We start from the raw sequence: 13,167 nt of genomic DNA, 5'->3' as shown, positions 1-13,167 counted from the left end.
TTCTTTCTTTCTTTCTTTCTTTCTTTCTTTTTTCTTTCTTTCAGAGAAAAAGAGAGAGAGAGCCCACCTGCATGGAGCCTACCACAGAGCTTGATCCCAAGACCTATATATATATATAGATAGAGAGAGAGAGAGAGAGAGAGAGAGAGAGAGAGGAGAGAGGAGAGAGAGAGAGAGAGACAGAGACAGCAGGGGAGGGACAGAGAGAGGGGAAGAGAGAGAATCCCAGGCAGGCTCCATGCTGTCAGTGTAGAGCCCTAAGCAGGGCTCAGTCCCATGAATCGTGAGATCAGGACCTGAGCCAAAATTAACAGTTGGAGGCTTAACTGACTAAGCCACCCAGGTGCCCCTAAAGAGTGGGTTTTTCTGAACCAAAAAGGCCTCATGATCAAAGGCAGATTGATTTGAAGTCAGATCACTTCTTGACCCCCCCCAAACAACATCGTCACAGCTTTTGATTGTTCTGTTTTGTGCAGGGATATAATAAAGTGACCTCTACCTTGTCATTTCTATATTAGAGGTTTAGCTTTAAATTCTTGAATTAAATATATGATAAAGCCAGAGCCTTCAGCCTAGAAGTTTTCTGATACAATAACACATAGAGAGCTGGTTGTTAGTTAAAGAGCTCAAGGAGCATAGAAGAGAGTGAAAAGCATGGGAGAAAGAGAAAGAAAAAAAATGCCAATGGGCACATAAGAAATGCACCTATAAATATTACAGTAATAATAAAACTTGGGACTCCTTGCTAAACATAATGAAATACAAAGAAATTTAGACTACAAAACAAAGATCTCTATCTTTGAGCTTTCTTGCTCTAAAAAATCCGTAGGACATGTAAAATATTCTCTGTAAAATGATTCATGTGACTGCCTTTACCAGATTGGATTAAGGAAATAAAATCTGCTACTTATTGACCAGCCAATCTCTCCTTGTTGCCTTTCAACTTGGAATAATAGACAAATGAAACAGTAAAAAAAAATTTTTTTTTAGATATTAACTTTAAAAAGGGGAAGAAAGGATAATTCTCAAAAGGGAAAGCAGCTACTGGAAACCACCTTGATTTTATGTTGACATCAGGCTATAAAAACAAACCGTAAAATTTATGGACATTGGCCAAAATGAAAATGATACAGTGAATACCCAGAAAAGGTCAAGTCCTTTGAGCAGGATTTGTTGTTTCATCAAAGGGAGGACAAGTTATAGGTATTTGGAGGAGGTACCTCTAAGGTATTGCATTTGTTCACTTTCTGTGGGGAAAATTAGCTCAAGCAGGCCTATCCTCACTTCTCATAGCCTCTCTCCAAGGTGTGTCCTCTTTCTGGATTAGTCAGAGTCCTAGTTCTACACCTTGACTATGTGACCTTGGGCACATCGCTTCACCTCTCTGCTCCTCCATTTTCACAGAGGTAACCATAGAGGGAACCTGTCAGAATGATGTGAAGATTAAGTGCCAACAAGGTGCAAGTATGTACACCTCCCACTGTCACAGCAAGCACATAATAAATGGTAGTTTTCATTGTCATTCCGTGCAGTGATATTCTCACTATCATGCTCATTTCAAACTCACCTTTCTCCCTTAGCTCTACCTACTTTCTCCCTGTCTTTCCAAATGTTATTCATCCTTTGAATTCCAGTTTAAGCCCCGTCTGTTCCAACTGGCCTTGGATGTTGGCTTGCAGACAGCCTTTTTCCCTCCTAAATCCTGCTGTTAGCACTTCAGTACATTCTTTCTTCTGTTACACACTTGTCTTGTGGTAATTAGTCATCTCCTTGAGTGGATTTAGAATGATAAGCCTAAGGGTTCCTTAAGAGACTAGATTATCATTTGTCCAAAAAGGTAGTATTATTTTCATTTTACAGATGCGCAAGAAGTGTTCTAGGCGTTGTCTAAGTGACCGGTCAGTGGGACTCCTGCGAAGACTATGCCTCATACTGTGCTACGTGGATTTGGGGGTCAGGCCAGCCTAGGTTTGAATCTGTGACCTGGTGACAATTACTTAACCTCTATCAGCATCACTGTTCTCACCTGTAAAAGGAGGTTTTTCATTGGTAAAGTCACAGCACTTACCTTGAAGGCTGTTTGGAAGGTTAAATGGAATAATGTACATAAAGCCCCACACTGTGCTTCACTTGGTTCAACAGATGCTCAAACACAAAAACAAAAACGAAAACCAACCCCTTTCCATTCCTTTCCATGACTGTAAGAGTAAAGAAGGAACCTTCTACACCTTCTAAGCTCCAGGCCTGTATTAAGCAGCACAGAATAAATATTTGTTTATTGACTTGAGGCAAGTAGAGGACGTTTGCGAACGACGGACGTCAGAACTCTATTATCCCAAGAGTCCCTGACCTACAAAGCCCTAAGAACTCAGCCACCAAGTGGAGACTTTGTGTCCGGTGAGCACTGTAGCTGCACTTTGGGAACGGCTTCACACTGTGAGCCGGTAACCTTGTATCCTGCAGTAATTCAAAATACACTTATTATTATTCTGAGTACTCTTAAAGACCCTAACAATATAAAAGTGACCAAGAGACAGCTTGCTTGCAATGAATCAAGACTTCTGTGGAATAACAAATATTGACAATACCCTTCATAGATTGACACACCACAGAAGAATTAGGTGGGACATGATGTAGAGACACAGATGGGCGATCAGCACCACCTGAGAGAGAGAACTGACATTTGGTTGGAGGTTGAACCTTGTGGGTCAAGTGTTGGCCAAGGGAGTAAATGCTCCATTAAAAGTGCTCACCGCGGGGCGCCTGGGTGGCTCAGTTGGTTAAGCCTCCGACTTCAGGTCAGATCTCACGTTCGTCGGTTCGAGCCCCGCGTCAGGCTCTGTGCTGACAGCTAGCTCAGAGCCTGGAGGCTGCTTCCAGTTCTGTGTCTCCTTCTCTCTCTGTCCCTCCCCCTCTCATGCTCTGTCTCTCTCTAAAAAATAAATAAAAAACATTAAAAAAAAAGTGCTCACCGCACTGGGGTTAGCTTCACTCTTAGTTTTCCTTTAATTCCTGGATCATAGAGAGTTAATTGGACAGCCCTGATACAATTTTAACGATCTGGATCGCTGTCTATGTTCTCAAAGTCAGCAAAATGGGAGAGAAGGATCGCGGGCGGCGGGGGTGGAGACGAAAATGCTCTGAAGCATGGAATGATGTACAGATGCCTCACAGCGACCGTGAGACCGTATGAAGGGAAGCATCTTTCCTAGGTTGATGGTGACACTCGTATCAAGTCTATTTATACAGCTCAGTAAATAAATGCTGCATTAAAAATGTTCACAGCACTGCCTAATAAATCCACAGGCCAGCTCAAGTTTGGCTTATGTAAGCCGAGAGGATTCCTGGCAGGCTTCTCTACAATTTCACCCACTTTGTTTGGAAGTGTGAGATATTAATTAAAGAAAAGCGGGATTACAGCATGCAGGCTGATTTGAGCTGGCAACAGCTTGCTAGCCATCTGTAATTGGTTAAGACTGATTCCTTCCTAAATCTCCCCCATGACTTCAAGCCCTCCTCCTCCTCTGCTTAGCGCCTTGCTGGAGCCTCTCATCTGCTAGCTGGGCCCTGGTGACTGGGCCGTTGTTCAGGCTCGAGGAAGACCTTTCTCCTGTAGTGTTACATGTTGTGTATTTGTTTTTGGAGGTAAGATAATGCGGTTGCAAGACAGTTTGTGAAAAAAACAGGATCAGATTAGCATCTAAAACAAATAACATTTGATCAAGGAGTTACCTTTCTTTTGAGCATGAGAAATCCTTTCTGAGCAAAAATAGCGGTATGTTTCCAGAACAACTCCTAGAAGTCTTTAGAGCAGGGAGTATACCCTCTAGTTCCTTTAGACGGTATCGGTAACGACACAGCTATTGATAAATTGAGAGTTTGTCATGGATCATTTATTGGTATCTTTCCTCTTTTTCTGCAGTCCAGCACTGCATATCTGAGCCTTCTAGGTAACTGGGTGCTCTGTCCTCTCCTGCCATTCTGTTCTAAGTTAAGACTCAAACAGCTATTTACACCTTAGTCTGAATGAGTCTTCACACAGGTTCTCTGGTTCTCGAGGTACTTTTATTTTATGATTGGATGATAATAAGAATTACCACCTATAAGGGAGTTAAACAGTATTATTAATCAGGTAATCAACTGTTTCTTACACAGGGATGCCCTTCCCATCTTGACATGACATAATGTTTTAGAAAATGCTGCTAAATAGGTCCAGTCCATGGAAAGACTCCTACTGCCTTTATTCTTTATCAACTATAAATGAAGCCTATCTCTAAGGTTGGGGGGAGTGACTTGGCATCCAATTTCCCCACCCCAATTTAGAGTCCATGCGTGAAATGTATTTTTATAAAGATATAATTTACATATCATAAAATTTACCTTTTGTAAAGTGTACAATTCAGTGGCTTTTATTATATCCACAGATCTGTACAACCATCACCACTGTCTAATTTCAAAAAATCTTCACCACCTCGAAAAGAAACGCCATCAGTCTCCATAAGCACCCACTCCCCATCTCCCCTCCCCCCTCCATCTACTTTCCGTCTGTATAACTGTGTCTTATTCTGGGAATGTCCTGTAAACAGAATCATATGATATATGCCCTTTTGTGACCAATTTCTTTCACTTAGTATAATGTTTGAAGGTTCATCCATGTTGTAGCACATATTAGTACTTTATTCCTTTTTATGGCTAAATCATATTCCACTATATGTATATATATTATCTTTTTCCTACATCAGTTGATGGACATTTCCACTTTTGGACCATTATGAATAATGGTGCTATGAATATTCATGGACAAGTTTTTGTGTGAATATATATCTCAGTTCTGTTTAGGAAATTTTTACCGCTGAGCAATTTTTATACCCATACCCTTAATTAGGCTATCACCTCCCTCAGGTAACATATTTTATTCTTGTTAATATCACCAGCGTTTGGCACCATACCGCAAATCCAATAGGTACTCAGAAAGTGCTGATGGTGATAATTCAAAGGTGATAATTCGAAATGCCTAACGGTTAAGGAGTTTTATAGGACCTGGAGAACTTCTTTGGTCCTGCCTGTTGTATTGTGATGGGGGTCCCTGGGGGTTTGGCCAGATGTAAAGTTTCACCCCCTGTATCCTCAAAAATCGAAAAGCCACCTTTCCAATGAAGCTTTCCCCAAACCTACTACATAGGATTAGTTTTTAAATTTGTTTACTCATTTAACACAGAATTTGTACTTTAACCAAGGATTTAGGTTCATTGCACTTGCCTTGCAGTTCTCTCTGGATGTGTGTGTATCACCCCCACGTGATGACAAGACTTGCGAAGTCCAGGATCGTTTATTACTCATCTTCCATCCAGGGGACCAGCCTCACAGCCTTTGTCACTGGAGCTGTGCATTAATTGCTTGCTAACCAGAATGTTATATGGAGCCAGATGGCCATCTAAAAGGAGAGGTGTAAAAAATGCTAACCAGTCATGACAGGAACCTCCAGAGAATTCTCCTGGTTTCTGGAACATACGGTGTGGACTTTTAAGGTTCTCCTGGGCAAAGGCCCAGAAGATGAATGGATATTATTGAAATCAGTGCCGGATGAGAAAACTGAGTCATTCCACACATTCCCTGTTTTCACTGAGAAAGTGCGCTCCAGGCTCGCCCCTGTCTACATCACTTGCCTTGGGGATTATCCACTTCCTGAGCTCAAGCCATCCTCCTCCAGGAGGTTTTCAGCATGATGTAGAGTTCGGCTTGTGGCCTCCAGAGGCAATCTGTCTGGTTGAAATTCTGGCTCTGTGGCGTACTAGCCACGAGTGAATTATTTAACTTCTCTTCTCTACGCTTTACTTTCTGGATCCAAAACCCAAGGTGGGTGGTAGCTCTCGTCTTCTGAAGCTGGGGTAAGAGGCCGCAGCATGCCCACCCTGGACGTAAGTCGTGATTGGCACTCCATTCCGCCATCATCCCTTTGCTCTCTCCATCACCACGGTTTGGTAGTTAATTGTTCTCTAATTTTTCTGATAGACTAATTGTACTTGGCTTCCAATCATTTTCCTGGCAGTATTACCTATCCCGAACACATCTGGAAACCAAGAGGCAAGCAGGTGACAGGACCACAAACATCACTGTCAAGATCACTGGGCATCCCACATCAGTGTCACAGAGCCCCGTACTGGAAACTAACGAGCTTCAGTCACAAAATCTCTCACACTCATAATCTATTAACTCTTAGTTTATGTATGTTAAATTTTTTTTTTATGTTTATTTAATTTTGAGGGAGAGAGAAACAGAGTGTGAGCAGGGAAGGGGCAGAGAGAAAGGGGTGACACAGAATCTGAAGCCGGCTCCAGGCTCTGTCAGCACAGAGCCCAATGCAGGGCTCAAACCCATAAGCCATGAGATCATGACCTGAGCTAAAGTCAGATGCTTAACCGACTGAGCCATCCGGGTGCCCCTAGTTTATGTATGTTTAGAACAAGTTTCACCATCTGCTTTCCCGGCCCACAGCATAAACACAGGCAGTCTGGGATCATTTGGTGTAGGAGGAAAGAGTCTTCCGGGTTTCAGTACCCCTTTTTAAATTTTTTTTATTAAAAATTTTTTTTTTAATTTTTTTTTTTTTTGAGAGACAGAGGCAGCGAGAGCAGGAGAGGGTCAGAGAGAGATGGATATACAGAATCCGAAGCAGGCTCCAGGCTCTGGGCTAACTGTCAGCACAGAGCCTGATGTGTGCTCGAACCCACGAACTGTGAGATCATGACCTGAGCCTAAGCCAGCCGCTTAACTGACTGAACCACCCAGGCACCCCTGTGTTTCAGTACTCCTTAGGAATTACACAGAGTGTGGTGAAAGAATGCCCAGAGCCTGACCCAAGTAAGAAGAATCGAAGAAGGCAAGAACGTGTTAGCAAGTTTTAGGAAGATGATGATTAACATAATTTTAAAATTAAACTCATAGAATAGTACCTTCTCAAATGACATCAGGTAAACAAGCGATCGCAGAATGCCATCTTTCCTAGCTTTAACAATGTCATAAGTTCTTGTGAAAGGGTTTTAGGTTTTGTATTTGTGTGTATGTGTGACCACAACAGCTCCCAAGTTAATATCGATTACTTAGAGAAACCTGTTAACTTTTGAGAAAATAGATTATTTTGAAAAGGCCCACAGCTTGGCTTTCAAATGGCTCAGAACAGAGCCACCCCGTAGGGACAGCTGGGTCACTCACTCTGCGGTCCCCAGCCCCACCTTTGCTCACATTTATCCACCTGGAATGAGATTGGAATGAACGTCAAGGGCAGCTCTGGAAAGAAAGCGGTCACAGATGGCATTAGGCACTGAGGATGGGTGGAGGCGTGGCCGGCAGTGGGCAGTGTGGGGAGGGTCTGTCCTGCCCTCTTTGCTCTGGGGACGTTCTATTTATACAAGGCACAAGTCTTTTTTGTACATTTTATTTATTTTTTAATTTACAGCAAGTTATTTGCATTTAGTGCAATAATGATGTCGAGTCCATTCGAGGGATCCATCCGCTAGGTATAACACCCAGTGCGCATCCCTACCAGCGTCTTCCTTATACCGAACACCATGGGCCCTCTCTCCTCAAAGATGCCCATGTGCACGTTGCATGTTCTGCACCTTCTCAGGAGACACAGGTGCCTCCCTCTGTCACCCCAGAGGTGATGCTCCCTAAGTGTCCCTTATCCAAGGAGTGGAATCACCTAGGAGTGGCCATTAAAATGCACATTCTTGGGCCATACCCTGGACCTACCCAGAGTGAGAATCAGTTGGGCTGTGGGTGGGGAAACCTTGGAATCTGCCCTGAGGCTTCCTTCTGGGAGGAAAGCCCTCATTTGGGAGGAGCCCTGAGGCAGAATCCTCCTAAAAAGCCCTCCCTCCACCCCAGCTGACTCAGTTGTGGACCAAACGTTAGGAAGAGAGAGAGGGCCGGGAGGTAGTTCACCCACTTCATGGTGGGCTCCTGGAAGGGGCTGGGCGCAAGCAGTTCCCTGAGCTGGGTAAGGATCCAGCTCATCCCTGGGCGGGAGGAGTGTCGGGGAGAGGAGGAGCTTAGGGCCTGGGGGCCAACGTCTGCCATCTATCTAGTTTTAGCTTTTATTAACTTTCCAGTGTAGACTTTTTCTTTGAAGAGAGCGAGCAAGACTAGGGGAGGGGCAGAGGGAGGAAGAGAGAGAATCCCAAGCAAGGTCCACTTGGAGCCCAGCTTGGGACTCGATCTCACGACCTCGAGATCACAATCTGAGTCGATATCAAGAATTGGATGTTTAACCAACTGAGCCACGGGGTGCCTCTTGGTGTAGACTTCCCAACGGAAAAATGGTAGAACCTTTGGGCTTCAAAGCAGTCTCTCCACCCACATTGCTGGCTGCCTGACAGTTTTACATTGATGATTTTTTATTTCCTTTACCGAGGTGGCTTGGTTTCTTACTTCTCAAGATTTAAAAAACATATATATAAGATTATGTATTTTATATTTAAATATAATATATTTATAATTATAAAATATACTTCATATAGCTTATATATCTGAAATTTATAGTGATATTTATATAAACATTTATTTAAAATGCATGATTACATATTTAAGATATATTATTAGGTACATATATTTATCATATATTTATTTCAATATAGTATTTATTTACATTTATATTTTTCTAATAACTAATGAATATAATAAATATGTAGAAATATATTTAGATGGCAAATATATGCTTATATAAGTGTATACTTATCTAATAAATGTAAATTTACAGAAATATATAAAATGTATTTGTTTTCCACACTTCTATTTTTTTTAAATAAAAGTGACATGCTCACTGAAAAAATAAGAAAAATTCGAACATTACAGAAATGCCTCCCCCACATGGCCAATCTTGGTCCTACTTCTCAGAGACGGTTCTTATGAAGAACTAGATCTCCACTTATCTGCACGGAACAAAAACAGCATTATCAAAGGCGCAGCAGACCTCACACTGAGTGCTCATGATGTATCAGGCAGTGTGCTAGGTGCGTATCTATGACACCCATTTAAACCTTGTAACAAGCCTTCGAGATAGGTATTTTTTATTAGGGCCAGGGATATTGTGTAAACACACATACATATATGTTAATACCAATCCTTTATTTTTATAAAAATGGGACAATGTTATACCTACTGTTTTGCAACTTGCTTCTTTCATTCTTACTATACTGTGAACATCTTTCCATGACTGCACATACAGAACAGTTAACATCTGTAGATTTTTGAATGACATGAAGTCATCATAAGTAAGCAATCCCTGAAGACTGTCTGGATTGTTACACACAATGCTACAGTGAACGTTAAAAATGATCTTTGTACACTTGGTGAGTGATTCTGTAGGACAAATTTCTGGGCGGTAGAAACAGGTGGTTGCATTAGGTTGTACATTATGTTGCACATTGCACACCTCAAACAAATACAATGCTATATGTCCATTACATTTTAATAAAACTAGAAAAAAAGCAAAGTCTTAACATTAATTCAGAAAAAAAAGAAACAGTAAAGGGCGCCTGGGTGACTCAGTCGATTAAGTGTCCGACTTCAGCTCAGGTCATGATCTCACAGCTCGTGAGTGAGATCCCTGGGTCAGCTGTGCTGACAGCTCAGAGCCCAGAGCCTGCTTTGAATTCTGTATCTCCCTTTCTCTCTGCCCCTCCCCTGCTTGCTCTCTGTCTCTCTTTCAAAAATAAAAAAACATTAAAAAATTAAAAAGAAACAGTAAGTAAAAATTTTTATACATTCTGTATAATCTGGATAACAGAAAATGAACTGTATTTGAGTGCTTCTTCTATCTGCGGAAGGTCTTCTCAAACCTAAATCCAGATACACAGTGAGGATCAGGACCTCTGTTTCTCAGAGCTGGTTTTAGATTCCTGCTCTGCCACTACACAGCCATGAAACTGGGAGCTACAAAGGAAGTATATTATTACTATTATTATTATTTTTTTAACATAGCATGTTACATTGGTTTCAGGTATTCAACATAGTGATTCGACAATTTCTATACATTATGCTATGCTTACCGCATAAATGTAGTCACCTTCTGACCCTGGACATTGTTCTTGCAATATTATTGACTGTATTCTCCATGCTGTACTTTTCATTGCTGAGACTTATTTTATAACCGGAAGTTTGTAGCTCTCAATCTCCCTCACCTACTTTGCCTGTCCCCCCCCCCCCCCCCCCCCCCCCCCCCCCCCCCCCCCCCCCCCCCCCGTCACCTCCATTCTGGCAACCACCAGTTTATTCTCTGTGTGTGTGAGTCTTTCTGTTTTGTTTGTATTAAACGTTTGGGGCTTTGATGTCTTCCTGCACAAAATGACAGCATAGTAACATAGAGTTTCTGATACCTCCTTTTGCTCTAACATTCCCGGATTTGATGAATACTTTTGCTCTCTGCCTCCTATTTATGAAAAAAGATTTTATGTTTTTGGCCTTGTAGGATCAATTAATTAATGCATCAATTAGTTAAGAGCTTTCAAGTGTGGAAGTTATTCCAAATGCTGCCTTATTCCTTGTAATGAAAACACATCTTTGCTGGTTATGACCTAAAGTGGCTTTAACTTCTAGAATAGTTACTGGGTCTTTAAGAAAACAAGATGATTCTTGAAGCCAAGAGGCCACTTTGCCTCAGCACTTGGACCATAGATAGGCGTGATGAATAGGGGGAGGTGTTTGGGAAGGCCGATATGGTATCACATCTCTTGGGAATCTTGCCTTCCTGGAATGAGCATTTCCAACTGTATGTTCCCCAACAAAGAAGAGATTGTGTGGGCCATGACCTCAGAGAACACACAGTGCATTTCAGATGAGGGACTTATCCAGCCTCTGTGATGTGTGGGACAATGTCTGAGCTGATAAGGCCTTACATTTTCTGGGCATTCCACAGTCATTCTCCCCTGGGACCCTCTCAACGTCCCTGATGCAATAGGCAGAGGGGGAATAGTTTTCCCCGCCGTTAAGATGTAGATGCAGAAAACCAGAGAGGTGTGCTGCTTTGTGTTATGTCACACAGTCGTGGAGGCAGAGCCCCCCCAGAGTCCAGGGCCTCTCCTTGCTCCTACGCAGGGGGTCCTGGAGTGTTACTCTCCAGTTCCTTTGTCCTGACCCTTTTTAATGGCGGGACTCCTCTTCAATGTCTTCTCCAGTCCAGATTTACCCGGTGGAAGAGGCACAACCCCTTTGTGTTTTAAAGGGCACGTACAGGCTACAGCATGGAATTTCTCTGAATTTGGGATCCGGCCGATGGTGAGTTTTATTTTCTAAAAAACAAGTAAGAAGGAAATAAAGCGAGGAAATATTATCCTTAGAATTGTTTGTTCTTGGTCTGTCCTCATTAACACACTTTGATGCTGGTTTTGAAGAAAATCTATGATGAACCATAACATCTGGGCCAAAGGAAGCCAGGATGACTTGTATATTTAGGTGGAAGATGGATTTTTATTCTCTGGCAGCCACTGGGCTGAAGCTTTAGGGTAGATTCCAGAGAACACCGAGATTCCTGATGGGCCCAGTTGTATCCGGAAGAAAAAGCCTCTTGAAACTAGAGAATCCAGATGAAACCAGACAAAACCAGCCCCTGACAAGATCAAGGGGAAATTGAAGTTTGATGTGTTTATCTTGTAATCTAGCATCTCTTTCTCTTCCTCCTCCTTCTTCTTCTACACACACCCCTTCTCCCCTCCTTTCAAATTCTCACATTGTCCCTACCCTGTCCCCAAGCCAACCTCCTTGTTTCTTAACTGTAGCCCAACAGGAGAGAAAGTAGGTTTGATTGGTCCAAATGCTCTAGAACAATTGGGGCCCTTGCTGCCCCTCCTTTGGTTCCATATTTCCCCTCTTCCAACATTCTTTGGATATTCATTTTAATATAAACAATAGTCAGGAATGGTGGGGTGGGAAAGTAGAAATTTTTGATTTTCCGGGTAACCATTTTGGTGAACACCTCATATTTCTCCATAGCATCTAGTTGTTCTCCAATAGAAAGGGGCAGGCCGACTCAGCCCAGGAGAAATGCTCTTGTCCCCTCCCACACAAGCGATTCCACCATCTAGAAAGGCAGTCATGCTAAACTGCAGTCAATGGTGCCCAGGTGAAATTCCTGGAGCCAGGCAAAAATCCTTCTTTTTGGCTTTGGAGCTGATGCCTGGATCTTTGGGTCAGAGTATTGTTTGGTAACTTTGGGAAGGATTCAGAAGATTCTATTGGGCACTTGGCCCCAGTGTGGATTTTTGGCAGTGGAAATATATTACAATTACCTGATTGTTGAACTGAGACCCTGAAATCTACTTTTTCATCACACAAACTCCCACCTGGTCTCTGAAACCCAAGCCAGACATCACCTTCTCTAAGACATCTTCCTGGCCTTCCTCAGATAGATTTACTCCTTTCTTTCTGTTTCACTGGCCCTCTGTTCACATCTTAGGGCTCACACTGTATTGTAACTAGCACACAACATACCTATTTGATCCATACTATGTGAGCTCCTTAAGCTTAGGCTGAGGCCATATGTGGCTCTAGGACTCAGCTCAGTACCAGCATACAGGAGATGTTCATAAATGGTGAGTTAGTGAATGAATGAGGAATGAGTCCTTGCTCCACACTAACTACTTATGTACTTTGGACAATTCACTCATCTTTGGATGCTTTTCCCATTTAGGTAATAGGAGGAGAGTGCGGTAGTTGTGTCTTACAGAAGAGATAAGACCTATACAATCAGAACTCTCAGAGCTGGAAGAAATTTGAGAGATCACCTAGCACAGTGGTTTTCAGGAATTTTTTAAAGTTTAATTTTCTAAATTATTTTGATTTTTTTAGAGATACATAAAGAGAAAGTGAGCTTGAGTTGGGGAGAGGGACAGAGGGAGAGAGAGAGAATTCCAAGTAGACTTCATACCCAGCACAGAGCCCAACATGGGACTCAATCCCATGACCCTGGGATCATGACCTGACCCCAAATCAAGAGTTAGATGACCAACTGACCAAGCCATCCCAATACCCTGGTTTTTAGGAATTTTAAGACAAGGAAATGTTTCTTCAAGGAGAGCTAACAGAGCCAACATAAAAAAAAAGATACATGATAAATGTAGATTGCTCTCATTGAGAGAGACAATCTCATTGTCCCCTTCTTCACCCTTTCCT

At 42.4% G+C, this 13,167-nt stretch overlaps 1 protein-coding gene across 1 annotated transcript in view; it reads right to left on the bottom strand.

The window, feature by feature from the left end:
• Positions 1-10,829: 10,829 nt before the first annotated feature.
• The window catches only part of PLEKHS1 (pleckstrin homology domain containing S1), a 27,062-nt gene continuing 24,724 nt past the window's right edge, over positions 10,830-13,167 (bottom strand). Inside the window, exon 11 of the mRNA XM_029920400.1 lies at positions 10,830-11,288. Coding sequence (XP_029776260.1) covers positions 11,109-11,288 — 180 coding nt within the window. The 3' untranslated portion in view covers positions 10,830-11,108. The remainder of the gene's footprint in view (positions 11,289-13,167) is intronic.

Source organism: Suricata suricatta, chromosome 2 (assembly GCF_006229205.1).
Source record: "Suricata suricatta isolate VVHF042 chromosome 2, meerkat_22Aug2017_6uvM2_HiC, whole genome shotgun sequence".
NCBI lineage: Eukaryota > Metazoa > Chordata > Mammalia > Carnivora > Herpestidae > Suricata > Suricata suricatta.
Note: the sequence above shows the minus strand (reverse complement) of the source record. Positions and strands in the feature narration are given on the sequence as shown.